Genomic DNA, 26,638 nt, shown 5'->3' with positions numbered 1-26,638 from the left:
GAGCCTTTCCTTTCTTGAATTTCTGCAACTTGCCATAAATGAACTGGCTTTACACTTAAAAAATAAGGAATTTGTGCTCATTGCTGATTCTGTTACTGTACCTTCCCCCTACATCGATTATGTTACCTAGAATTCTCTTCCTTGCTTGTAGCTGCTGCCTTTTCACCCCTCATGGGTGTAGTTGGTACTTTCTCCTCCCTTCCTGTAGTCACAAATGGAGAGTCGGCATGAAATTTAAATTAGTGAGTTACAGGCTTGGACTCTGTGCTATATCTTATTTAATGTGTTAGTCTTTCCTGTTCAGGGAAGTACTTCATTTTGGCTAACTGGTTTTTGGGTGTTTTCTTACCTGGGTTAAATTCTAATGGAATGGTGTTTTGTGTGTGTGGTTTTTTTGTTTTGTTTTTAATAGGATGGTGATTTTAGCAAGTATGATGCTAACTCTCCTTTGTCTAGAGAAGGTCCCTTAAATCATATGAAGTCAAGCCTTGGACGTAGCATACTGTCTAAAACATAAAGTAATATATGTCTCTCTCCTAAAATAAAATCTTTTTCTTATTTTAATGATAGATGTTGTATTTTTCTCTGTATGCAACAATGTACATGTATTTTTTTACTTAAACTTTTGATCTTTTTTTGAGGACAAAAGCCCTGAAAAAATTAAAAACGCTACTTTTGTATTGAAATTCAGAATCTGCTGCAGTATGATATTACTGAAAATCCAGAAACATAGAAGCAAATGTATCATTTTATGGAAAGAATATCTAATATATTGTTATGTTATTGCTGGAGTAGTTGAGGGGAGGGGGTTTAGATTTCCTTCCTTTAAGATGAGGTTTAGGTTTTCTTATGGCTGACGGGGGGGGGGGGGGGGGGGGGGTGTTGGGGTGGTGTGTCATTTTAATTGTGACATAGTTATGATGTAGCACTTAACAGCAAAACTTTCACTCTGAGTTCATTAAAAGACTTTGGTTTCTGTGTTTTAGTTTAGATTTTGGACTGTGTTTTAGTTAGTTACTATGACAACACTGTAATTATGAATCAAGCTTTTAAAACTTGATTATTTCTTTAAATGAAAGAATCTAACTACAATTTTAAAAAGTTTGCTCTCCCAAAATCATGAAATAAAGGCAATATAGTTTAAATAACTTTCGGTACACATTTTGTGAACCTTCCTTATTTTTCACCACCCTCAAAGACCTGCTCTAAGTGTATTATTCTTGTGTGGAAAAGATCATATTCTCATTTGTCAAACAAAATGAGGTACCACACTGAACTCCATGTGCGTTGCAGTTAACTATATTGAGTAATTTAAGTTATCCAACTAGATTATAGTTTGTATGAGCAATTTAACATGTAATAATCTCTTACAATCCACTGGCCTTAGATTAGCAATTTTGGGACTATTTTTTGTCTTTGAAGTATTCTATTCATTAGGCACTGGAAATCCTTGAATCACAAATAGTTATTTTTGCAAGAAGAAATTATAGTTTTTCCAAAGCTGTAGAATTTTAAAAGGCAGTCCTGAGGCTTGGACTACAGAAGAATCATATTTTACAGGATTGGAAATGTCTTCAGGAATTCTAACTACTCAAGAAGTCTGAAGAATAGCAAACAGACAGAATAAATGATTACAAACGGTCTCGTATGGCATTAGAAGCACAAATCTGTACATCCAGGAAAGATGGAATGTCTACTTACTTTCCATCCAGTTGTGAATTGGGGCCCACTGCTAGGAAGATAAGCTGTATTTTTGTTTGAAAGATGGACCTGTTTGATTGCTTTGAGGTATTAAAATTAGAATTTCAGGTTTTGTCATTTGTAGCTTGATCTTAGACTTGAGGGAGGGCTGGTCAAGGCGTTCACAATCTTTTCACAAAAGAGCTCCTGCCCTGTATGTCCACTGCCTTATATGACTTTGTATCAAAACTGAAGTGGCTGGAGGCTTAGCTTTTTTTTTTTTTTTTTCTTCACACACACCCACCCCCCCCATCCTGTTTTTTTTAGCTCAAACACCTAAGGTGTTTGCTGTCACGCCTGTGAGAGTTGCAACATATTTTATAGGACAGCAACATACCATACTAGTTACTGTCTTCAGGGGAAATTACTTTGTATTCTTCAGTGCAAAATTCTTTGATTAGTTGAAGTCTTTCCTGCTTAAGAATTACTCTGCACAGCCCTGTAATGCCTATCTTCATGTGTGTGTCCATCAGTATCATGCGCCCCTGCCCCTTGAAGCATCAACACTGAGGGACAGAGGGGATGTCCAGATGTAATGCTCTTGTGAACTCAGCCGTTCCACGGTCTGATCTGGGAGGGTTCAGCTCCGAACCAGGAGTTGGGCAAGTGCAGGCCCGAGCTCACAAGCCTCGGTTATTGTGTGTGAGGTGTGGCTCTCGGCAGTGCCTGTTAGCTCCTGCAGGGTGTCACTGATGGCTGCTGCACGGCTTGCTTGGAGCTGCCTGGTGTTCACCTGCTTGGGCAGAATGAACTATTTCTGTCTCTGGAATGCTATGTAGACATATCACAAATTGGATGGAGGGAGGAAGGGCTGTAGATTTGATTTTTGGCTAAAATCAAGGCAGTGAGCTGTGTGACACTTCCCTGTACTGTGAGTGAGAGATTTGTGTCTGTGGGTTGCAAATTGGAGTGGGCTCCTTAGTATGATAAGGAGATGCAGGCTCGTAAGTGAGGGGTCAGGGGTGCGGTGCGAATGGTATATGGAATACTGCAGCCTGGGATGTCTGGCCACTATGGATTTATATTTCATAAATGAAGTTTGATCTTACTTGATATGTTTCATCTTACTAATATTTGAGCTATTTGCTATTTAGAGGTTTTCTGCAGAGGTCTTTAGTGGCGTGTGTTAAATTCACCATTACTCATTCTGGAAACTCATTCATTCTTGTAAATTTTAATCGTAAAGGTGAAAGAGTCCTTCAGATTGTTCTCTGGCAGAAGAGCAACTGCTCTTTGGTAGTGCTAATTGCACTGCTGTATTGCACTTCAAAAACCTTATTTCAGCATGGTCATAAAATGAACTTTTTTTGTTTTACAGTGTGTTTATCCTGCAGCTTAAATGCTGAGACTGCACCTTGGCTTATTTCCCAAAAGCTTGTTCAGAAACGAGCAGCAGCCTTATCCTCTTTTCCTTAACATCATTTGCTTTGCAAGTGATGCAGCTCGTTCTGCAGAGTAGATATCTGCACTGAAACACTCCCTTGCAGTCTGCACTAGGGAGAAATGGAGCTGCACATTCAACAGAAATCAATGGTGCAGCAAGGTTATAGCATATAGAAATGAAAGTATTTCATCAGGCAAAGTAGAAAGATTCAAAAGCTACTTTTAGCTACTGAATTTATACCTCTATCTTTCCTTCTAGAAAGATGTGGATACTTTGCCCCGTCTCCAGCGTCTCTTCCTCAGCTTCAACAATATATCTAGGTAAGGGAAATACCAGTTTGCTTCCTATCAGTAATTTGAAGTATCCTATTGGAGCTGTATTTCATTAAAACCTAAATTCAAACACTATGAATGCAGGTACTTCTTTTTTTTCTATCATATCAGATAGCACAATCAAGCCATTGTGTATTTTCTACTTTAAACATAAAAATTCTTGAAACCCTTTGCATTTAAATGTAGCTGTACTACAAGTATTCTACAAAAAAGCCTCTATTTTTTATTTTAAAATTATACTGCTTACAATGAGGATCAAAATTAAAAATAGTTCTGTAAATATTTTTACTCTTAAACTACATATCTGTTAAAGCAACATTACATAAGGTACATATTATACTTAACATACAATCCCTGTATTTATGGAGGTACACAAACTGCCGAGTCAGATTCTGTTTACAATGATTAGATTATTTCATGCTTGTGTTTTACTTGTCTGTATATTAATAAAGTCTGAAAGATATGATATATTCATGGTTATTTTCCCTTTCAAGCCAGATGGCAGAAGCAGAATAGCTCAACTTTCAAAGCAGGGCTTCTACAGTTTCAAGTTACGAAGTGCATTTTATTATAAATAGATAGAAATGTTTGTCTTCTATGCTTTATCCAGATTCATGCATTTTTGGAGTCTGCTTTTATACTAATGCCAATATTTAAAAAAAAAAAAAAGCCTGCATTATCTTCAGTTTGGTATATCCCTTTTTTTTTTTTTTTTAATCCCTTAATCACCACCAGCCGCCTTTGCTTAGAATCAAATGATTTAATGTGGGATAGGGGAAAGATGCTTCATGTTCTAATTATTGGCAATACTGTGCTGTCCTTGTGCTATCTGCGTTCTCTGTAAAATGTTATACTTAGTATGAGCTTTTATTGTAATAGGTGCTTGAATATTTTAAGTTGACCTGCATTATGGCTTTTGCAGACAGCTCCAACCTACTTGTCTGTGTTCCTTAGGTTCTTAAAGTACCAGTGCAGTACATCTCCTTAAATACTCAAGGGTATTAAACATTTAAAAATCAGAGATGAACTGCAGTAATCTTTAATATGCGCTTCCCTTAATTAATCTACAAGAGAAAGGGTTAGCATTTTGCCTCTCTTGAATAATTTCCAGAACTGAAACGTGCCCTTTGTTTCTGCTTTTCTACAAAATGTCTTAGCTTGGCAAGAACAATGAGGGGACTGCAGTACTGGCTCTCTTGCCGTCAGGGAGCATCACTGCAGTCAGTGGAATGTCTGTATCTTTTTATATACTTGGTATATTTTGTGTAGCTTTCTGACTCCTTTCTCAGGTTGTTTGATGCAAGCTCATGTCATTTTAACAGTCTGCAAAGAAGGAAAAATGTGTCAGTTTTTCTGTGAGGTTTTAAAGTAGATTTCTCAAACTTTATGTAAGTGGTAGCTTGCTTCTTGGTACTTTATCATGACTGTTGTCATTTATTCATTGGGGCTTCAGTTGAACTATTGATAGATCTAGTCTTAGTTTTCATGTAAAGACAGACTTTGCTCTTCTATACATTTGTATACATATGTGGATAGGTAGGTGGGTGGATCAGTTTAACTCTTTATTTACCAGAGATGATTTTAAAACAAAGAAAAAATTTCTTTCAATGATAACATTTAGCTTGGGTTTTTGAAATAATAACCTTCTACTGCATATAGCAGTTTTGAAGGCCAAAAACCCCCATTAATTCCTGATTTATGTGGTAGATATGCTTCTAACAGGAAAACGATACTCTTGACTGTCTGTGTTCTGATACTTGGCTTGATACTGTTTGAATTGACTGAAGAAGTTACATGCAACCATAATACTAGTGAATTGATGTGCTACATCTGAACATTCCTACAACCCTATTAAATGATTTTGTGTGGTTATATGAGTCGCTTATCTGGGTTTGCTGTGTGCCCAGTAATAGTATGGTAGTTTTAAAAAATACTTTTCCTAGAAACAGCTGTGTCTATACAACTGACTTTTCCTTTAGACAATCAAACTGATACACATATATTCTAATTCATTTATCTGTAGTTGCATAGATACAACCTGCAAATGGGAAACGAAATATATTGCCAAAAGCTGGATATATTTATGTTACTGGTTCATTAAAATATTTATTAGTGATCATTTTTTAAAAAAATAGCATTTTTGGGGCAATGCTTCCATGGAAAGTTTTGCTGCTTCCTATTTTTGTATGTCAGCAAAAATCCTTGAGTGTTAAATTGATACATACTGACATATATGAACTAATATTTCAGTAAAAGATTTGGGAATGCCTTTTTAAAATTGTCACTATTTAAAGCATGAAAATCTATCATGGGTTTAATCACTGACATTCTTTTTCCCTCCTGCTTCAAAGGAGGCCTCAGAACGCTGCTGCTTCTCTGCAGAGCTTTTAGTAAAAAAAGATTGTATTGGCAAGATAATATTAGCTAAAACTGAACACTGTAAAAGTTGATGCTGATCTGAAACACAAGAAGTCCTACTTCTGGTTTCACCTCCCAAAAATTTAAGAGTTAAACTGAAGGCGTTCATACCTGATAGCTGAAAGCAATATACGTATCTCTAGAACTAGTTATAAAGAAGGGGGAGAAATCCCATTTTGAATTTGTCATGAGGTACTGGGAAGAGATTACAGAAACTATTTTCTTCAGGAAAGAGATGCCACTGAGATTCAGAAGGAGGGTTATTGCTCATATTTCAAAATATGAAAATAGGGAAGACCATTTTTTAATCTTGGAAACAAAATACATATTTTCACAGTTACACTGCTGTCCAGGGCAGCACTACGTTGGCTATTTCATTTAGCAAGGCACATTGTCTAGCCATATGGAAATCGTTGGATACCAGCTCAAAGGATGTGTAATTGTTTTTCTTCATTTGGTTGCTGAATTGGAAACCTGAGAGAAGGGACATTTTTAGCCCAATAATAAGAAAATATCTTTTTTTCTAAGCAGAATGAAAATTTTATAAATATTCTATTAAATATTTGAACAAAAGTAGTACAAGGGGAATGAAAGGTTGACTGTGGTAACATCTGTTTCCATCAGTAGCTTAGTGGTTAGAAACCTGGGAAAACCCGAGTTTTCTTCTTTCCCTGAATGTTTTTTGAACATACAGTTCTCTGTTGGGTGTTCTGTCAGACTACAGCGAGTATGTTGCCTACCTTCTTTTCTCCAGGGCTTTTTCCCCTTTGTGGAACATGCTTTTAAAAAATCATTAATGCAGATGTATAGAGAAGGAACAACTGTGTTCCTGAGTAGGCAGGCTGTAACAGAAGACAAGTGTTCCCGTGTCCTGCTCTTACCTACTAAATGTGCACATATGAATGTGTGTCACTGGTGGAGGCTGAGATTACGGAATTGTCAGAGTTGGAAGGGACCTTCTAGAGATCATCTAGTCCAACTCCCCTGCTAAAGCAGGATTTCCTATAGCACATTACTCAGAACTGCATCCAGGCGGGTCTTGAAAATCTCCAGAGAAGGGGACTCCACGACCTCCCTGGGCAGCCTGTTCCAGTGCTCTGTCACCCTCACTGTAAAGAAGTTCTTCCTCATATTTGAATGGAACTTCCTATGTTCCAGCTTGTGCCCGTTGCCCCTCGTCCTATCGCTGGGAACCACTGAAAAGAGTCCGGCTCCATCATCCTTCAGCCCACCCTTTAGATTCTTGTAAACATAGATAAGGTCTCCCCTCAGCCTTCTCTTCTCCAGGCTAAAGAGCCCCAGCTCTTTGAGCCTTTCCTCATAAGGGAGGTGCTCCAATCCCTTAATCATCTTAGTTGCCTTACGTTGGACTCTCTCCAGTAGTTCCCTGTCTCTCTTGAACTGGGGAGCCCAGAACTGGACACAGTATTCCAGTTGTGGCCTCACCAGTGCAGAGTAGAGGGGAAGAATGACCTCCCTTGACCTACTGGCCACACTCTTCCCTATGCAGCCCAGGATTCCATTGGCCCTCTTGGCAACAAGGGCACATTGCTGGCTCATGGAAAGTTTGCTGTCCACCAGGACTTCCAGATCCTTCTCCTCAGTAGTGCTTTCCAGAAGATCCACCCCTAACTTATATTGGTGCCTGGGGTTCTTTCTCCCCAGGTGCAGGACCTTACATTTGCCCTTGTTGAACCTCGTTAGATTCTTCTCTGCCCAGCTCTCCAGCCTGTTCAGGTCACTGGATGGCGGCACAGCCCTCTGGCGTGTCAGCCAGCCCTCCCAGTTTGGTGTCATCAGTGAACTTGCTGCGGATACACTCCGTCCCCTCGTCCAGCTCATTGATGAATATGTTGAACAGGACTGGGCCGAGTATTGATCCCTGGTGGACACCGCTGGTTACAGGCCTCCAACTTGACCCTGCTCCATTAATTACAACCCTCTGAGTTCTGTCACACAGACAGCTCTCAGTCCACCTCACTGCCCTCTCATCTAGCCCACACTTCCTTAATTTTCTAATGAGGATGTTAAGGGAGACAGTGTCAAAAGCCTTGCTGAAGTCAAGGTAGATGACATCTGCTGTCATTACACCACTCCAGAATTCTCTGCCGCTTAGTGATTGCCACATTCTCGTATGAGGCAGGAGAAGTGGGTTTGCATCCCCTCTGGCAGAGGGGAGAATTGGATGCAGGACTCTGGGAATGCACACAAGATATAAAAGTGATCTATTCTAAAAAGACTTCCAGCAAACACTTTTTAGTAGTTTAGCCCAAATTCATGACTTGTTTCTGTGTTGCTGAAACTACCATTTAGCAAAGATAAATTCATCTAGGAAGAAAGGAGGATAGGGAAGGAGAGGTGGTTGCCATTGTTTGCTGGGACTCCTGCAGGAGAAGGTCTTTTGGAAAGAGAAGCAGACATTCCACTCAAGAAGATTGACTGAAGCAGTCTGAAACGGCATCATCCACAGCTGCTTTGAATTTCACGAGCAGGTTAGACTCCTTTGTGGTGAATGGAGGCTAGAGAGAGCATTGAGACGTGGCCTCTGATTCCTGTGGGGTGGTCGCCGCTTGGCTCTGTCACAGCAGCCTGCGTGCTGAGAAGCAGACAGAAGCTTGCTTGTAAAGTATGCAGGCTGTTTGGTAAGTGTATTACATTAAAGCTTTGCTTGGCTTAGGATTAGGTTGCCAGTCTGACAAGTACAGTATATTAAGTTTTTGACACTGAATTTTGAAAGCTCTGTTTTTCATATGTGTATACAAAGATGTGAAAACATAGCTATTTTGCACTACTGTTTTACTCTAAAATTGAGCTGCTAATAGGGCAGTGAAAAGCAGCATAAAGCAAGCACATCTGTTTTAGCTCCAGAATGAACGCTCTGGTGTGCTGAGGCACTGAGAATTTCAAAGCACAGCAGTATGTATGAGTGGAAGGTCTTGAAAACACTAGCAAACTTTCAACTTTTCTGTCATTTCCTGAAGACCTTGGTTTTATTAAAAATCTGTAAATCACATGTAATGGCAGAAGTACTGTTTGGTTAAATGTTTGGTGGGAAGTGTTTAGAATAAATATATATAATGCTTTTAATAAGTACATTTACATTATTTGAAACTAATTTTGAAGACCAAAAAATTTTCCTGTTTGTCAGGCAAAATCTATTCTAGCCCAACAGAAATTCAGTTGTCTTTTCTTATTCTAACACGTTTACGAGTTTGCTTAGCTAACTTCTGTGTCATTTGGGAAGATTATCTTTTATCTTCAGGACATATGGAGTATATGTTTTAAGTAGTATGTCAGCCTGATATTCCAAAACTGTGCTTACGCAACCTTTTTTATCGAAAGGAAATGGAAATGATAATCAAACTTGTTTTTTAACCACATGTACAAAACACCTAATTTTTCAGATATGCTAAGCACCTTCACTGCCTTGGAGTCTGGACGTAGTTCGTTTTCCATCGGTTCTTATGTTGTTTTAATATACTAAGCATAAAGGTAGTAGAATCTTCCATTTCACTGACATTTTTCTGCTGCATCCATTTGGTATATAGTGTAAGAGTTACTTGTGTGCTGTACTAATTGCATTGGGGTTTTTGAGATTTTTTTATTAGGTTATTTCTTTTCTTTACTCCTGCTAGCTACTACTTATCCTCGCTTACTCCTAGCTTAGTCAGGGCTTTCTTCTGCTGCTTGAGACTGATTGCTATTTGGTTATATTATTGTATTTTATCGGTATTTCTTTCTGTTGTTGTTGTAGAAATTGTTTAATACCTAGAATCTTTCAGGGATATCTTATTTTAAAATTCTAGGTTAGATCTGAAGCCCTTTGCAGCTGAATGTTAGTCCTCCATGGATTATAGTATACTTTCTTGAAAGCTGAGTGATATCAATGATAAAGGCAGTTGCCACTTTATTCAATGGCAGCCTTTAATAAGAACATCTGTACTGCAGACGATTTCTGATCCCTAAGTTCAGGGCATATTTAAGGTTTGGTATCCGTCCAAGTACTAGTGGAGGAAGACTTTTCCTGCTGCCAAAAGTGAGAACTATAACCAGTTGATACAATCAGTAAGATTGTCAGAATATATTAAAAAAAAAAAAAAAAGGCAATAATTCCATATTTTCCACTTCGGAAGTGGTCTCTTGTTTCAGAATGTCATTAAGTATTTGTTTATCTAGCAAAGTGACCCTCTGTTTATATTTTTATGTGATCATCATTGATTCTTTCGTAATTTTGAGATTTTTTTTTTAAACTTCATTCTCAAAAGCACCAATTCAAATTATCTCATATTTTCCACTTGTACTTAATCCCCTTCATAACACAGACTTGACTTATGAAGGCTGAAGCACATAAGGATGGGTGCACAGTTGTATGCTTATACACTGTAGTCAATTTCTTAAAAGGCATTGGGAAACCATATTTACTTACATAACTAACTTTAACTATAAGTCAGCTTTTTTTGAAATCTAGTTAAATAGTTCTCTATTGCTTAAAAATACTCTTCATCTGAGTCAGCTGCTTTCTTTTCACATTCCATCTTCAATGAAAGGAATATGATACAGGCTGTACATCTGTAAATACATTTTGCACAGGCCAGTTATTTTTTTCAGGAAACTAAGTCAGGTGTTGTCCAAAAAGCCAACTTGTTAGTGTTTGTAAACTGGACTCGGAGCAATAGACAGATCTGTTTTGAAGACAATATGATGCTTTTGTAATTGTTTTTCTTCTGATATTTAATGATGTTACAAACACCCAGGATCATTCTGTGGTATTGTGATTGGTTTTTTTTTCTTGTATTTTCCATGGTTTTCATGCTGGCTTTGATGGCAAATACACCTTGTATTAATTTTTGGAATATGAGTAGATATGTATCCTATTTTAGGGGGTTTTTTGGGGGGGTGAAACTATACTCCTGTAGTTAACAAGTTCTCCTTATTCTGCATCTCTTCTTATCCGTATATGAAGAGATGAAAAGTTTAACAGCAGCAGCCGTTGGTATTTCAAAATAATTTATCATACACAATATTGATGGGTGAGGTTTTTTTCAGTACAGGTAAATACGAATGTTCTATCCTTAAGAAATAAAATCTTCCATCTCAAAATTCTTCCTACTCTGACGTTAAAACTTTAAACTTTTTTGGTTGCAGTTTTGAGGATATTCTGTGCCTTGCTGATTCCTCATCTTTGTCAGATATCACCCTTGATGGCAATCCAATAGCTCAGGAGACATGGTACAAACACACTGTTCTCCATCATATGATGCAGCTCCGACAGCTAGATATGAAGAGAATCACAGTAAGAAATTTCTGTTTTTGTCAAACTTACTAGATCCTTAAATTCAGAAGTAAATGCAGGGTTTTCTGTGTATATATGTGTATTAAAAATACCACTTTTTTTTCTTAATTTAGTATGGAATTAAATGTTCTATAGACATTACAATATTTGAAACATTAATCTTTTTTCTTTTGTTCGGTATTGTGTAACGGTATGCTTTCGTCCTTCATTTTAACATGTTTCTTTTTAAATGCTTAAACTCTTCATTAGTAAATTGCTGTGTGACATGAGAGAATCTGCAAAGCTGTTGGTTAGAACTTTCTGAACACGGTCTTCCCTGGTTTGCTGTATAGCTGAAAAGGAACAGCATATTACTTACAAAGGAATAGTCTGTTTGTCCTAAAATCGGCGTTACTGGCATATTCTTTCACTTAAGAATCTTGTTGCTTTCTTTAGTCTGCCTCCCTAAGGAAACCTGGTGATCACACTGTTTCTGTGTGTGTGTGTGTGTGTGTGTGTGTGTGTGTTTCTCCCTCCCTTACCTAAGCTGCTCTCCCCATTCACTTCTGGTTCTGCTGCTCGAGTTCAAGTCACCTTGGTAAGGAAAAGAGGATTTGCAGACAGCTAAGTCTCCTAGTGACTTTTGAAAATACACCATAAGGTAGAGGATGAAGGATAATCAGTGGGAGCCTTACTAAGAAGTCAACTATTTTATCTCTTAGTATAGGAATAGCCATGATAATTCTTCCGTGTCTACTTAAAAGTGATGTATAAGCATGACCTTCTTACAAGAAAAATCCATCCAACAGCAAGATAACAACTAGACCATGCTTTACAACAACAGTCTTGCAGTGTTATCTTTTTTGATCAGGTGCTGATACATATACCTTATTTTAAATGCTCATTTGCTTTGTACAAGGCTGTACTGCATCATAAATTGCACCAGTTGTTTTACCATCTATCCTGGTGTCCTGTAGCCAGTCCACCATGAGTATAAAACAGAGCCAATTATGACATAAAATATAACATGTATGTGGAAAACATTAATTTTAAATATTAAGTGGTTTGGGACATGAGAATTTTACTCCCAGCATTGAAAATACTAAATACTTGTTTGTTCATATGTATTCTGTGGGTTGGTTTGGGGTTTTTGGGGTATTTATACTGACTACTTGCTAATTGAATGCTGAATACTTGCTAATTGCTTTGCTTTTAAAAAGATCATTTTCTCAGTGTTATTTCAGAAACTTGAGTCACATAAAGAAAATGACTCTCCTTCCCCTGCCCCTTCCTGAGAGGAGAGGGATCCTGGTAGAGCTCTCAGAGACGGGAAAAACTGTAGAAAGAGCTCAAACTTCTTCTTAGACTCTGGGATCTGAATGGGGGAAAAGCTGTTAGAAATGCACAGCCATGGGAAAAACTTAATCTGGGTTCGCACCTTGTTAAACATCGGAGAATCAACTACAAGACAAAAAGCCATAGAAAACCAGGCTTCACCAGTTGTGCTGCTCATAAATCTAATTGTAAAAAGAATTTGTTTTGTGTTCTTTTTATTTGCCTTCTGGTTTTTGAGCCTTGAGAACTTTTTTTTTTAACATTTTCTACATGTAGAGGGTGCTATATGTTTTCTTCAATAAACACTATTACCCATATAATTATATGACTTAAACTGAAATTTTAAGAAAAAATAACAAGTACCGTGATATTTATGATAAAATTAGACAGTTGGTAATGCCAAATCCAGCTATTCTGCCTAGTGTTGCAACATGCTGTAGCCATCGGCTGTAAGGGTAAATGTAACATGGCGGGGGAGTGGAAGTTCAGTGTTGGGTATGTGCTTTTCCTCACTCGATTAGTATACCTGAACTCTAATTACATTTCTAGGATCTTTTCTTCATTAGTCTGAAGGGCATCCAGATCATTTTGAACTTAAGCATTGCTTTGTCTTCTAAAGAACCAAGGGTTGGACCAGGATATCGGCTTTTCTTGACTAGGAATTCTTCACTAACCTGTTCAGAAGCTCTTCTACTCGAGAACTGAGTTTTACACAGTAGTTACTGCTGCTTTCTAACTTTTCTTTACTTGGTAACTTCATTGGGACAAGAGAATTATTTCAAGAAAGAATGAAATCTGAAGGGTATTTTCAAAAGTTTGTAAGAGACTTTGTTTTCAAGACACGTGCTCTTTGGTGCTAGGTCTTTTCTATAGGATTCTCTGGAGAAGGAGAACCTCAGAGCAGAAGTCTTGTGGTAACTGCCTCTGCTCTGCCTTAGGGAACTATTCAGAAACATATAGCTGCCATGAAAATCAAATTCCTGGAATAAAACGCTTTTGCATTGTAACTGTTATATATTCCTAAGTCGGGGCAGATTTGCCTTTTGCATCATATTATGACAACTTTTAAGCCTGACTTGTGAGGAAGTTGGTGTTTTCGAAGGCCATCTCATTCCTAAGCCATTTTTGAATGTAAGATTTAAGCTCAAACCACTGAAGCATGGACTCAATGGTGGTGAAATCAGTGGAGGTTAGAGGTTAGTCACCTGTAATGAGTTTCCCTGTAAGACTGTAAACACTTAGTCATTGTCCACACTAGGAGATGAGTTGCAGCTGAAAACCCCAGCCACTTTGTATTGTGTATCTAAAACATCGACTCAATGGAAATCTTTTACTTTCTCAAACTTTGATAGATCGCTCTAGAGGCTTAAAGAGTAGGGAGGAGGCTGAAGTGCAGTGGCTGGACAGATTACTGTCACCTGTGTTAACCACCAGTGCCTGTAATGGTGATGCCTTTACTCCAGTTGTGGTGTAATATGACTTGATTTATGGCGTATGTGAAATTGAAGTGTGTTCCAGTGGAAGCAGGCTCAGGTTGCATACGTAGGCATTTGCATTGCTTGATTGATGTACTATAATGGTTGTTTCTGGGCATTGAAGCTTTTTGAATACTTTTTGTAGTTTGAACTTTTGAAAAGGTGGTCTTAGCCAGTGGTGCTTACAGTTTAGCTGTAACCTATATTTTTCCTCCAGTCTTTCATAACAGTAAGCAGATGCTATCTGCAGACATGTAGTAAAATATTAAAATATGAATGAAATGTGTACATATTTCTTACTGAGAAATTATTTAACCAGGAACACTAGCTATCCATCACTAAGAAAGACACTTTCTTAACAGAATTTGTTAAGTGTATGTATATTTATATATGTGTATATATAATATATAGTGTATATACATTTTTTTTTTTGATGTGCTGTGGTTTCCAAATTGAAAGACAAGCTGTATCTTTTTAACAGTAAAACTTTGTTTCTTTTCATTGAGTTCTTAGAGGGTTTGGATGCTTAGAGAGCTGTGTTTGGTTTTTGGTTATTTGCTTAGACATTTCTCTGCTGATGAGGGAGTAGGTTCTGCTTTGTTCGGAATAGAGTTCATTATCAATTTCATCACCGCCGTGGAGTGCTTTTTTTGTTTAGGGAAGGACCCTTACTTTTTTTCTTTTTTTTTTTTTCCATTTGAAAGTAAGATACTTCAGGAACTTCTTGAGTCATTCTTGTGGATCTAAGTCCTCTCTCCTAAATCAGGTCTTGCAAAAATATACTAAATTAATACTAAAAATAAAAATGGAGATAGATCTCCTTGTCAAATATCACTTAAAGAACTATTTGTTAAAAAATTTCTACTCGTTGTTTTCTGTGACTACTAGATGGTTACTACTAGAACCATCCTTACATTCTTACTTCATTCTTGTGTAAAATCAGCCTCTGTGCTCTACATGACAAAAAGTAGCTTCCCTTCAGCAAATGTAAGTGAGCTGAATTTTGTGTATTTTAAGCATATTGTGGTGAGCCTTTGTATGCATTGAAAGCTTAAGTGTATATTCCAGGCCATTCTTCATATTCTCCTGTTTGTTTTTTCCGTTGTCATTACCTAAAGTAGTTTATATCAAGGATGCTATAGCTGTTTCTAATCATAGTAAAGTTATTTGAATAATTTTAAGGTAGATGTATGATGGAAATGAAATGCTGCATTCCTTGTGCGCTACCTTAGGATCTTGTTCTCCTATGACTTAAGTGCTATCATTTGTTGAAAACTCGTTTGAGTAATGGTAAAGCAGTAGTGAGGAAAGACTGAGTAAAGCTAGGATATATTTTCTTTTTTTTTTTATGTCTGAAATTGGGATAAACTCTTTCTCAAGAAAAAAAGTCTTATTAAGTTAATAAAAAACTTTTAAAAACATTCATTTCATTTTTTGTATGCTGGACTGATTTCAATGAGAGCAGTAGACCCTCATGTATGGAAGATAGTGTCATAAAGTCTGCATTTGGACCGGATTAAGGGAAGGCTTTTAGGTGGAAGATAGAGTAAGAAGGGATCTTTGTGGAAGCTGAGAAAAAAACTGAATTAGGGAACTTGTTTGCCTTAAAACTTGAAGAAATCCCAACCTTAAGTTGTTTTGAAAGGAATAAAATTAATGAGGGCTAATTTCCTATAGATTAGTATAATTTTGTTCTCTGATTCTTGCTTCCCCAGTGCGAAACACAACAATACCTCAGTTTGGAGCCGAGTTTGTGACAACTGGCCAGCTGTTTTCTGCCAAATAGAATGGATAATTTCTCCTTCCTCTCCCTTGGTGGGAAAACCAGTTTACATGTCCCTTCTTTCTGCATACCAATTTTATATAATCAAACTTCTAGGGAACAAAAACTTTAATTTGAGACTTCTAAACATACTTTAAGCTTTTTAATAATATGTTCAATGTGTTGAAAAGTCATTAGAGAAGATTAAGAAACTGAAATTGTAAAAAGGTTGTTTCTTTAGGAAGCCAAGTTATAAAAACATAAATGCAAGGTCAAATTAAGAGATTTAATTAGGAAATTATAAAAACTCAAAACAACTCTAACCCACTTTCTGTAGAAAGATATCACTAATGTAGTTTGTTAGTGTTTATATTTTATTTTAAAACTTGAGAGTTTTTAAAGTAAATACAACTTCAGTACATTTGGGATAAACTGCTGTCACAAGAATCATGTTTGTAGTTCTTAACATTTTGAATCATATCTTGAGAAACTACTTTTTTTTTTTTTTTCATTAATTATTATACATTCATATTTGTGGCATATACCTGTATGGGGTTTATCTTATGACTTTCATAGCCTCACCCTGAACCCTCCCATTCAGGGAGTTTGGGTTTCATTGTGTGGTATTTTGTTGTATTGGGATCCTGAAGGCCTTCTGTATCTATGTGTGGTTCTATTTAATTATGTATTTATTGTTGATCCTCCTTTAACACGGACTAGGGACTTTTTGAAGTCTCTTCTAACCTGGATTATTCTGTAATTCTGTGACACCAGCCCCTTGGTAATACCCAGTTTAGGAAGAACTGAAAAGCCCAGTAGCAGAGGAGGCTGCCAAACAGACTTCACCCTGAAAAGGCCAGAAGTTGCTTTCAGAACAACAAAAAAAAAAGTTAGATTGCATGCAGTTGCATACAGTTGGGTTAGAGAAGCTTACTCTGTCCAAAGTCTCATGCCTTAATCTGCATTAAGGTATTCCTCTTCTTTAATATATGCATATTAGGTTAACGTCATGGAGGAACAGTTTGGAAGTTTGTTGTTTAATCATCTTTCAGATTGATGTCAAAATCCATGGTATGTCAATGGGTTTCAGGAGAGCTGTACACAGATAAGATTAAGTTTGCTATGTGAACCGAACTTCTTATGCTTTGGAAATTATTTTCTTAAAAATGCAATAGCAATGCTAAGTGGAGAGTTCCTGTTTCATTTTATCTTCCAGTAAGCATTCACCCATGTGCTTAGTGCTTCTTATAATGCTCTCAACACGGCATGTTTTATTTATATAGAAATTTTGACATATCAATCTGTCTTCATGGTTGATGATGTTTTCTGTTCGTTTTTGTTTGTTAATTTTCTTAACACATAACTTTTTGGAAAGGGAAAGTGAAGAGGTTAGGACAGGAGCTTTCTATTTTGAGAGAAATCAAAACACTTTCTGTATGTTCTGGGAAGATACTTTAATAGAAACACCCAAATGGCATGTGAAGTAAATCAAAATAAGTTAAAGTATGCTTCCCAAATATTTGTGTTGGAAGGACTCTACACTTTTTACTTCATAGTGAACATTTCTTTTGTTACTTGGAAAATATACGTTCTAAAAATACTGTGCTGTGAGAATGTTTAGACTTCTGTAAACAGGGAGCATTCAACCTAATATGGATGTATTGCAGTATTAAATTGCTGTACCAGGAAAACTAAGCATCTTCACTTACATGACTTTCATTATTTAGGAATCAGTGGCTTTCTTCTTGAAACTTCTTCTTGAATAGGTAATAATATTGATAAGAAATAATGTTAATGTACTGTAGTTAACTCTGAAAATATTATTTTCTTCTCAAGTTCTGTTGCTGATTGAGAAAAGTAAGCCCCTGGAAACAGTTTATAATGATGAAAATCATTCTTGGATTATGATTTCAGCATAAATAGAGTTCAGCTCATTAGCTCTGTGTCTTTTCTTACAAAATATCCTACTAATTGCAAAAACTACTACAAAGATACAATGCACTGTTATATTTTAAAATATTCTTTTTCACTCACCGTATGCTTTATACTTTTTCAAAGACTTTTATAAATACTATTAAATGCTTTTAAATAGCATTATCTTCAGTATTTGCATCTGAGTAGACATCTATTTCTTGATTTATTTATAATTACCAGTTTTATTGGTTTAAATAATATTTAGAAACATTAAAATGTTAAACCCCATAAAATTGTATTAAAATTTGCATTTCAAATACCAACACAAAAATATATTACTAATTTATCAGTAATACTTTTCAGAACCCTATTAATTCCTCCTTTTACGAAGCTGTTTTTCTTTTTTTCATCCAGGAAGAAGAAAGACGTATGGCATCTATTGCAGCAAGGAAAGAGGAAGAAAGGAAGCGTGAAAGCCATAAACAGACCTTACTTAAGGTATTTTCTATAGCTGATATAAGCCTACTGTAAACCAGTTTGCAGCAATAATCAATATCCTAATGGTTTTTGCTGTAGTTCTTGCATATCCCAACATACCTCTGTGTCTTTAAACTTTCTTTTTTACAGCTTAAGCAGTGCACTCCACAAATGAAACTCTCTTCAGTCAACTATGCAAGTTACACTTTAGCAAAAAAACCCAGTTGAACATATGAGTGTGATATATATGTAAAAGGATGGCAAACTTCATTTTCAGAAATCCAAAGATAAAGTAAATCCAGAATAAAGTAAAGGACTTCTCAGTGATTTCAAATTCCTTGAACTTAGTCTCCCTCATTTCAGGTGAGTGCTCTAACTGCTGCCACGCAGGGTGTTCTGAAGTAGTTTTTCCTTCATTCTTTCCTGTTGAAGTCGTTCCTTTTTGTAGAAAGAGTTAAGCAGTCATCCGAGCAGCAGCTAGACTCCAGCTGTCCTCTTGTTCACAAGAATGCTTACCTGCCAGACCACCTGGCCTGGTTAATGCTTCTATACATGAGATGGAATAGCTCTAACAGGGGAGACTGAGGTCACTCCAGAATACTCTTATGGGGCTGGTGACTAAATGACCTGTATTGCTAATAGGAGACCAAAGTTCAAGGATCTAAGAGTATCTCATTCTATTTGTTGTGTAAATATCACCATTTGTCTCCAAATCATTTTTCTTTGGAGAAAAAAAAAAAATGCCTAAAACTGTCATCCAGTAATGGTTATACAAAAATTCAGTTTGGAAGAAAAACAAACAAAAAATTTTCCTGTATCCATATTGTTAAGTTGCCTGGGTAAAATCATATTTCCTGAAGGGGATTAGACTGAAAGTGATTACAGGAAGCTGTAAGAAGTGTACCAAATGTATATAACTCTGAAAAATAAAAAGACACAAACAGAATGTTAATAGTATATTAAAAGACATTTTAAGTATGTAAAAAAAAAACAAAAAACAAACCAAAACCAAACCAAGAAACCTAAATATATGAGTGGGGATAAAATAGAATTTCATGTCTAGTACCCAAGAATATATTTTGTTTTCTTATATATTTGTATCCATATATGTTTTGATTTTCTGTTAAAAAAAAAGAGTAAAAAAACCAAACCAACCAACCAAAAAAAAACGAACCCCACAAAACCACCCCAGAACCCAATATAAAAAAGGAGTGTTAGACACAGTCCTTTTTTTTTTTTTTTTTTTTTAGCAGTGTGGTGGTTTGTTTTTTGTTGGTTTGGTTTGTTTTTTTCTGCAAGATACTGATGTAACTCTAACCATTCTATGATTCTATTTAAAGTCTCTTCAGGTTTGAAGTTTTGGTGCCAGTTCTTAGTAACATAAAGAAATGGGAAATTAGTAAATAATATTCACACATAGTGCTATTTTAGGCTGTTGAAAGGCTAAGTGTGTCTCTGGACTGGACAGAAAGTAGGTGTTTATTGAAAGTGTTTGTTTGTAGTTCATGTTCTTAACCATTGATGTAACGTTTCCTGGTGGCAGAGGGATTGTTTGTCTTGATGGCCTAGATTTTTCAGTGCATTTTGCTAGTGGAAACTTCTCTTAGAAGTTTTTTCTTCTCTTAGAAGAAAAAAAAATATTATTAATGTATCATACCATTGTTACTCAAATTTCAACATTAAGTTGTAGATTTTTGTAGTTCAATTGAAGTATCTTTCTTATCTTCAAATAGTTAAGCAGCATAAACCGGTATGTTCTTGTGTGGTATGACTCTGGTTTCTTTTTCCTTGTTCAACAGCTCTGAATTGAAAGAAACAAATATGCTCATAGATACAATGTCCAGTGAAAAAAAGTTGCGAACTATAAGATTTTTTTCATAGTTAAATTTGAAGAAAATATTTAGTGAATCATATTATGCAATTTTTGTTGTCACTGTCCTCCAAACTTTCTTAAACTATATGCAGTGTAAATGAAATTATAAACACTCATTCAGTACCAAACAGTGGCTACTTTCCTGTATTCACTGTACCAAAAAAGTTAACTTTAGCAATGTCATATTTTCTTTTTCCCTTGCTGATACTTGCCTACCCTACTAGCAGAGTATCTTCATCTCTCTTCTTCCAGGCTACTTTTTTTATTGCTTAAAACACTCCTCTGGGGAAGTTCGAGATGTACTTTGAAATGTACAGAGAGTGTAATTCCTTTCCAACAGAGGCTGAACTTAATATTTACTGGAACAAGACATAGTTATTGCTAGCAGAATCTTCACACTTCTAAAATTTGCTTTTTGTTAAATGAATTCTTGAAGCTTTCAAAGCTCTGTACGAATCCAGCCTTTGAAGCCTTCAACATTTTTAGTACAGCCTTCTAAATCCTAATCAGTATTTTGGTGTTTTCTTCTATCTTAATCAGCCTAACAAAATATTCTAAAGGAGACAGGAACTAATGTAGTGAAATTTAAAATTATTATATTAGACAGGCTTTTAACACTGGTAAGAAATTGATGAAGGTGGTTAGCTTATGCTCAAAGGAAATAAGTGTTAACAGAAGTTTACCTTGCCTGAGATTCTTTTAGACCCAGTTTGAGATCATCGCAACTTGAAGCTAACAAGTACTTGCTGTTTCAATCCAAAATTTCATAGCATTGAAGTAGACTATTTATTAGTACATCTGAAGAGTATGCACTTTTAATCGTTCCTCTGTGTATGGGTAAAATTAGTGACAAATACCCAGGCTGCCTATGAACTGCTGTTTATATCACATAGGGCAAATTCAGGTTTGCCTTTTCCCCCCTCCATTCCAAAATATCAGGATGTTTGTTTGTATTCCAGTTCCAATAGTCATATTCTGAAGTATAGGACAGAAATTAAAATATTCTTAACATATCATGCTTTTTTAATACTTCCTAAGAGTGGGAAGCTTTAAATTAAGATTGTTAATTTGTGGAGACTTGAAAGCTACATTTCCATAGTAAAATCAATTTAGAGTATGATATTATAAAACAAGAAATCATTGGCTTTGACTGATACTGTTTTCTCCATGTTTTGTGGATGTAAATTTATTTTATGCTAAGCTCCTCTATAATGTTTTCCTCTCTGAAATTCTGAGCCACTGTTGGAGTCTCATTGAGAGCAGTGTACCAGTGAGATGGCTGACTCCCAGAGAATTAATTCTGGTTCAGAAAAACCAAATGAAGTGAAACTAACAATGGATTTACCCTTTGATATTATGCATGTTGTGTGGTTTTCATTTGATGAGAGTTCAGTGGCCAGTCCTTGAGCTATTACAAAGCACCTTGTTCTTCAACCTTTTACAATATGCTAAATCGGATATATTAAATCATATATATCTATATGATACACTAGAATAATATCCTATATATAGAGTCATAGATAATGACAGGATTTGCATGACTATACAAGAACAAGTACATAATAGTCTTTTGAAATACTGGTTCATTGACAAGACCTATTTAGAATACAAAACCTACTTAAAATATTTTGTAATAGTTTTTTAAACTTGGATCTGTTGTAGCCGTTGTGTCTGTCACGAAGGGAGTTTCATTTTCTCCTCTTATAAAATTGACTTTTTCCATTTTTTCAGAAGATAACATTTCCCCCCACGCAGAGTATGTTGCAATTACTGCTAAGATGAAGAGCAGCTGCATAATTGTCTTAGCTGAAGTGCTGGGGTCACTCTAGCAGCATGGAGGAAAGGACAAGCAGTCGTCCCTGTTTCCCAGGAGGAGTATTACAAGTAGCCCCAGACTATCAAAATGAGACTTCTGTGGTTATCCAAACTAAATAGTTTAATTTTGTTCTTTTACAAGTTGTGGATTTATTATGTTACTTTTCTTGTGTCTGTTATTGCAGATTTTGTGAAATCATTGTTTGCTGGCAGTTATGCTAAACAGCACTAGAATGATGTATCGATTTTAATGCATAACCACCAACCATCACTATAATTTCTTCAATATAAAACATTTAAAATGTTTTGATTAAGCAGCATATTTCTTTCAGAACAAACAAGTGTGTTGATACTGCACTGTAATAACTTACTATGACTTTCATATCTTGTTTCAGGAAAAGAAACGGTTAACAATCTGTAACATTGCTCGTCAGTGGGAGATACAGCAGAATCGAATAGCTCTTGTGGCTTCTTTAAACCAAGATAAAGATAATGAGCCCTGTCAGATCAATGGCAGCGCTGCATATGTATTTCCTGAAGAAAGCAGGTATTTTATTGGGCCAACATGTTCGCATATTGTCTTATATTCCATGTTACTACTTCTCACATCTGAGATCTCACTGTGTTTCGTTATCAAAAGTAATGTATACAAATTGGTCCTGAAAAGGTGTTTCATTTTGAGATTAAACCTGTTGGCCATTAGTACTAAATGACATATATTAAATAAGTAATATAGCAGCAACTCATCAATTAAAAAAATGCAAGCTAAATTATTATATGATTTTGCTAAATAAGGGAGGGCTTAATGTTTGCAATAAGTCTTAAATATGAATTATTGAATCTTCTAAAGGCTGTATGTTTCCTTGACGGTTTAGATTGTTGCCTTCAGTTGAAATGAACAAAATGAGGATGTACAAGCATTACAAATGTTTGTAACCTCTTTGTGTATCAAGAGGTTTCATAAACAGAATGTTGAATTTGTGTTCTTAGTTTGAACAGCAGCATCTCTTATTAGAGCGCTTTCATACCTGTGTTATTTTAACAGGAGCAGTTCTTTGACTTTGTTTTATTCCTAAGATAATTTTTGTATTGTTGGTTTAAAAGGTAGTTATTTTTGTGATACGCTTTGTGGCTTGCTTATTTGCATCTAAAAGGTGGCCATCTGGCATTCTATGTAATTTAAAAACCAAATGCAGAAGTTAGTGAAGAATGTGTGACTTGGACTGGCTAAAAGCAAGCTAGCACACCTGCAACCTGGCTGGCTCAGGCAAAAGCCAGAAAAAATATTCTGCGCAAATTCAGTAGCAAATCCAGCTTCCTGCTGTGCCTGATCAACACTGGAAACATCAGGTACAGGCAGGAAGTCTTTGCCTCTCACAAAAGAACTCATCTGAGATCCCGTCTAGTATTGGCTGGACCTGGTTTTTATCTCCAATTGTGCTGCATCTTTTGAAACTTTTTTTTTAAACATTTTTAAATTGCTATAGTCCTTTCTGTTCTTGTGCTTCCAAAGCTTTCCCCTGAAGATATGTTTAGCCACTGCTTTCTTGGCTTCTTGGTTTCTTCACAAATTAATTCAATCTTAGTAATCATCCCTCGTGACCAAGTCAATGTAGCTTTGGTAGCTTGAGCATTGTCCTGTTAACGAACGGGTTCTCATTGCTTTGAAATCATGCTTCTAAGAAACACATTAAGACTTTTTCCGTGTAGTTGTAGGGAAGATCTTGGTGTAATGCTACCTTTGCTTATGCTGGATACAGTGACTAAAATTGGTTTATTCCTTGTAGTTTTATTCTTGACCACAAATGTTAGGATTCTTTTGTCAAAGCTATAATAAAAAAAAAATGTAATGCATAAAATCTGTTTCCATGTTCTTGTGAAAGTTTTTGTAGTTTAAGATTTCTAGAATGCGTTGTAGAAATCAACTGAAGTATCAAATTTTAACCCCCATTATTAAGAAAATTAACTGTGTGCTTCGTTTGCATATATTATCATACCCTTATGCAAACTATGTGCATTTAATTTCCTGAACTGGAGACTTAGGTTTGGAATTTTTCTCTTTTCATGACTGGTTAGAGAAATGGAAGTGTGATAGTGATCTTTGTCACCAATTTGATTAAACAGATTAATGGAGATGTGGCAAGGTGTGTTAGAATTAAGAAGCTGTAGATAACACTGCAGCTTTTGGCCTTGAAGCCTTATTGCTCTCTTACCCCTTCTAAGTTAAAATTGACATTGATCTACTACCATGTTTTATAATAGTGAAGAAATTCAGAAGATATTTTCAAGATGAGTGGCTAAGCAATAAGATGGCAGGTGGAATTCAGCATAGATAAGTAATCACGGCTTCTCATATGAAGTGGTGGGCTCTCAACGTTTCCAGTCAAGAGTGAAATCTTAGAGTTCTGGTTGATTTTGTCAGGAAAATATCAGTCAAGCGATCACTAGTAGTCAAAAAAGCAAAATACATTAAAAATATTAGGAAGGTAGTAAAGAATAAAATAATAACAATGATGATTTGACTTTCTAAACCTGTGATTTGTTCTCGTATTGAATTCTCTGTGCACTTCAGGTCCAGTCAGCCAAATGTATTGTGTTGGAAGTTAGATGCAAAGAGATGAGAGTTGACAATACCTGATTTTACTGCTTAATTTTAAAATTGCTCTTGTGAATTGGAAAGCTCAGATTATGTTAAAGAAATGCTTATTCATCCCTGTTAATTCAGGATTAAACAAGGATAATAAACCATAAGATTATTCTCATCTGTAAGCAGAATAATGAATCCTGATATCCTGATCTAATGATGTGACTTACGGGTTTGAGGAAGGAGTGAAACTCTTGTCAAGAATAAAAATAACTCTTCAGTACTGTGAATAGCGTTATCCTGGATTTGTTTTAACAACTGTTTGTTCTTAAAGTGCTTACTCATGTCATGACTTTTACATTTCACATAGCAAACAGAATGTGAAGGTGACTTTGCTTGAATAAATACATTGTTTGAAATTTTTTTTAGGTATCTAAAGCAACACAAAATATGTTAAGTTAGCATTCTGAGTGAAAATTTCTAAGCAGGTTATTAAATATGAGTGATTTCATTTTTCTTTTGGTTTTTTTTTTTTTTTTTCCTCTCCCCTCCCTGTCCAACATGAATACACCCAGAGCCTTTCTACCAGAGTAGAACATCTGCAGTGTTGCTTGATGGAAATTGGATTTTCTATCTTTTAATGGTTTTGAACCAGATTGGGTACTGCAAATGAATGAATGCTGAGAAATACAATCATATTTGACAGTTCGGTTTTGGTGAATGAAAGGACTGTCATTCAGTAGAATGATGTTACTGTCTCAGTCTTATTTAGATCACTGCATTTTTATTTTTTTCCACAGGTCTCTTGACACTATATTAAGCAGTGCAGTCCAAGGCTTGTCTGTTCTTGAGTCCCATTTAGTGGAAGTGGAAGGAGACACTCTTTGTTTGTATGGTGCTGGAGCACTGGAGTGCCTGGATCGAAACTGGAGTGTTCAAACAGCTGGAGTTATTGTCACAGTCTCCTTTATGTTCATAGAATTTGATGAAATTGTTCAAGTGTTAACAAAACTAAAGATAAAATTTCCTAATTTTGTGGTAAGAGTGCCTCAAATTTCAGCTATGTGAACAGTTATGGAATATGTATTCTCTAATAAAACCTGGATTTAGTGTAGTCACCCTTGAGTGTCTTTCTGTAGATACATTTGTGAATAACGTATTTGCTTGGTGCTGTCCTGTAACACTGACTTTAACTTGATACTTCTCAAAAATCAAGACTTTAATTTAGATTCTCTCACAGGATAGTGTTTTCTTTTCAGACTGGTTATTATTTCTCTGAATTCCTTTGACCTAGTTGATTATTTTTAAGTTGCAAAACTGATGTGTAAATACAGTATTGCTATTCTACAGTATTGTTATGGATCCATGGTATCAGGAGACTTTAATTTGTGTTGTGAGTCCAAAGATCTCATAGCTGGTAGGATAAAAAGAGAAAGGCAAAATTCAAAGGGAATAGCTAGTTAAATCAATACAGCTGTTGGAATCCTCAGTTCTTGATGAAGCACAACAACATAAACAAGATGTCCCTTTAGTACTCCTTTTTTTCTTGGACACTTAAACCAGTCATTTTGAAGGAAATAGTAAAATAGTGATAACATATGTAAAGCAACTGTTACTCAGATGCTGCTGCTTGAGCTCCCAGCTTCTTTTTAAGGTTTTGAGTATAGCAGAACTTAATGGTTTCATTGAGAGAAATAGATTTGTCTTCTCCACGAATTTATCTATCTCAATGAAACGATTAATTGTGGGGTGAAAAATTTGGGGAGGATAGAGAATCTCAACTAAGTTTTTTATCTTCACCATCAATTTTTCCTCCTTACCCTTCCCTCAATAGTGGTACCGCATAGCCAAATATACCATGCTCATAGGAGTACTAGTGTATGGTGTGGTCCTAAGAAGCAGTAGGGTATGACCTTACGCCAGTCTGCTATGGCTAAAAAAGCAGAATATTTAAAAACATACATTGTATTTATTTTATGTGTGCATGTTGCAGTTACTTTACTTGCAAAATTACAATAAATATTGCTCAAGTAGTATCACTGCTTTCTGCAACATTGAAAATAGTAGTGCTGTTACTAAAGGATTTATAAATTGCTTAGGGGCTTGTAATGTTGACATTTCTAAATATATGAAATGCACCAGTTGGTTGATACATTGATGTGTTTTGCCACAAAGACCTCAAATGAAGCAAACTCAGTTGCTTCATCAGACCTAAAGACTCTTTGAGTCTGAGAATTGTTTGAGTGGCACAGAATAG

At 35.9% G+C, this 26,638-nt stretch overlaps 1 protein-coding gene across 3 annotated transcripts in view; it reads left to right on the top strand.

Annotated features, from left to right (window-relative positions):
- LRRC49 (leucine rich repeat containing 49) overlaps positions 1 to 26,638 on the top strand; it is a 50,516-nt gene that overhangs the window by 15,916 nt on the left and 7,962 nt on the right. For all 3 annotated transcript variants that reach the window (XM_074155496.1, XM_074155495.1, XM_074155493.1), the window contains 5 exons: positions 3,383 to 3,444; positions 11,020 to 11,167; positions 18,047 to 18,130; positions 22,193 to 22,344; positions 25,182 to 25,419. In XM_074155496.1, the coding sequence (XP_074011597.1) occupies positions 3,383 to 3,444; positions 11,020 to 11,167; positions 18,047 to 18,130; positions 22,193 to 22,344; positions 25,182 to 25,419 (684 nt within the window). The remainder of the gene's footprint in view (positions 1 to 3,382; positions 3,445 to 11,019; positions 11,168 to 18,046; positions 18,131 to 22,192; positions 22,345 to 25,181; positions 25,420 to 26,638) is intronic.

This window comes from Numenius arquata, chromosome 11, assembly GCF_964106895.1.
Source record: "Numenius arquata chromosome 11, bNumArq3.hap1.1, whole genome shotgun sequence".
In the NCBI taxonomy this organism is placed as follows: Eukaryota; Metazoa; Chordata; class Aves; order Charadriiformes; family Scolopacidae; genus Numenius; species Numenius arquata.
The sequence above is the reverse complement of the archived record's forward strand: the minus strand, read 5'-3'. Positions and strand labels throughout refer to the sequence as shown.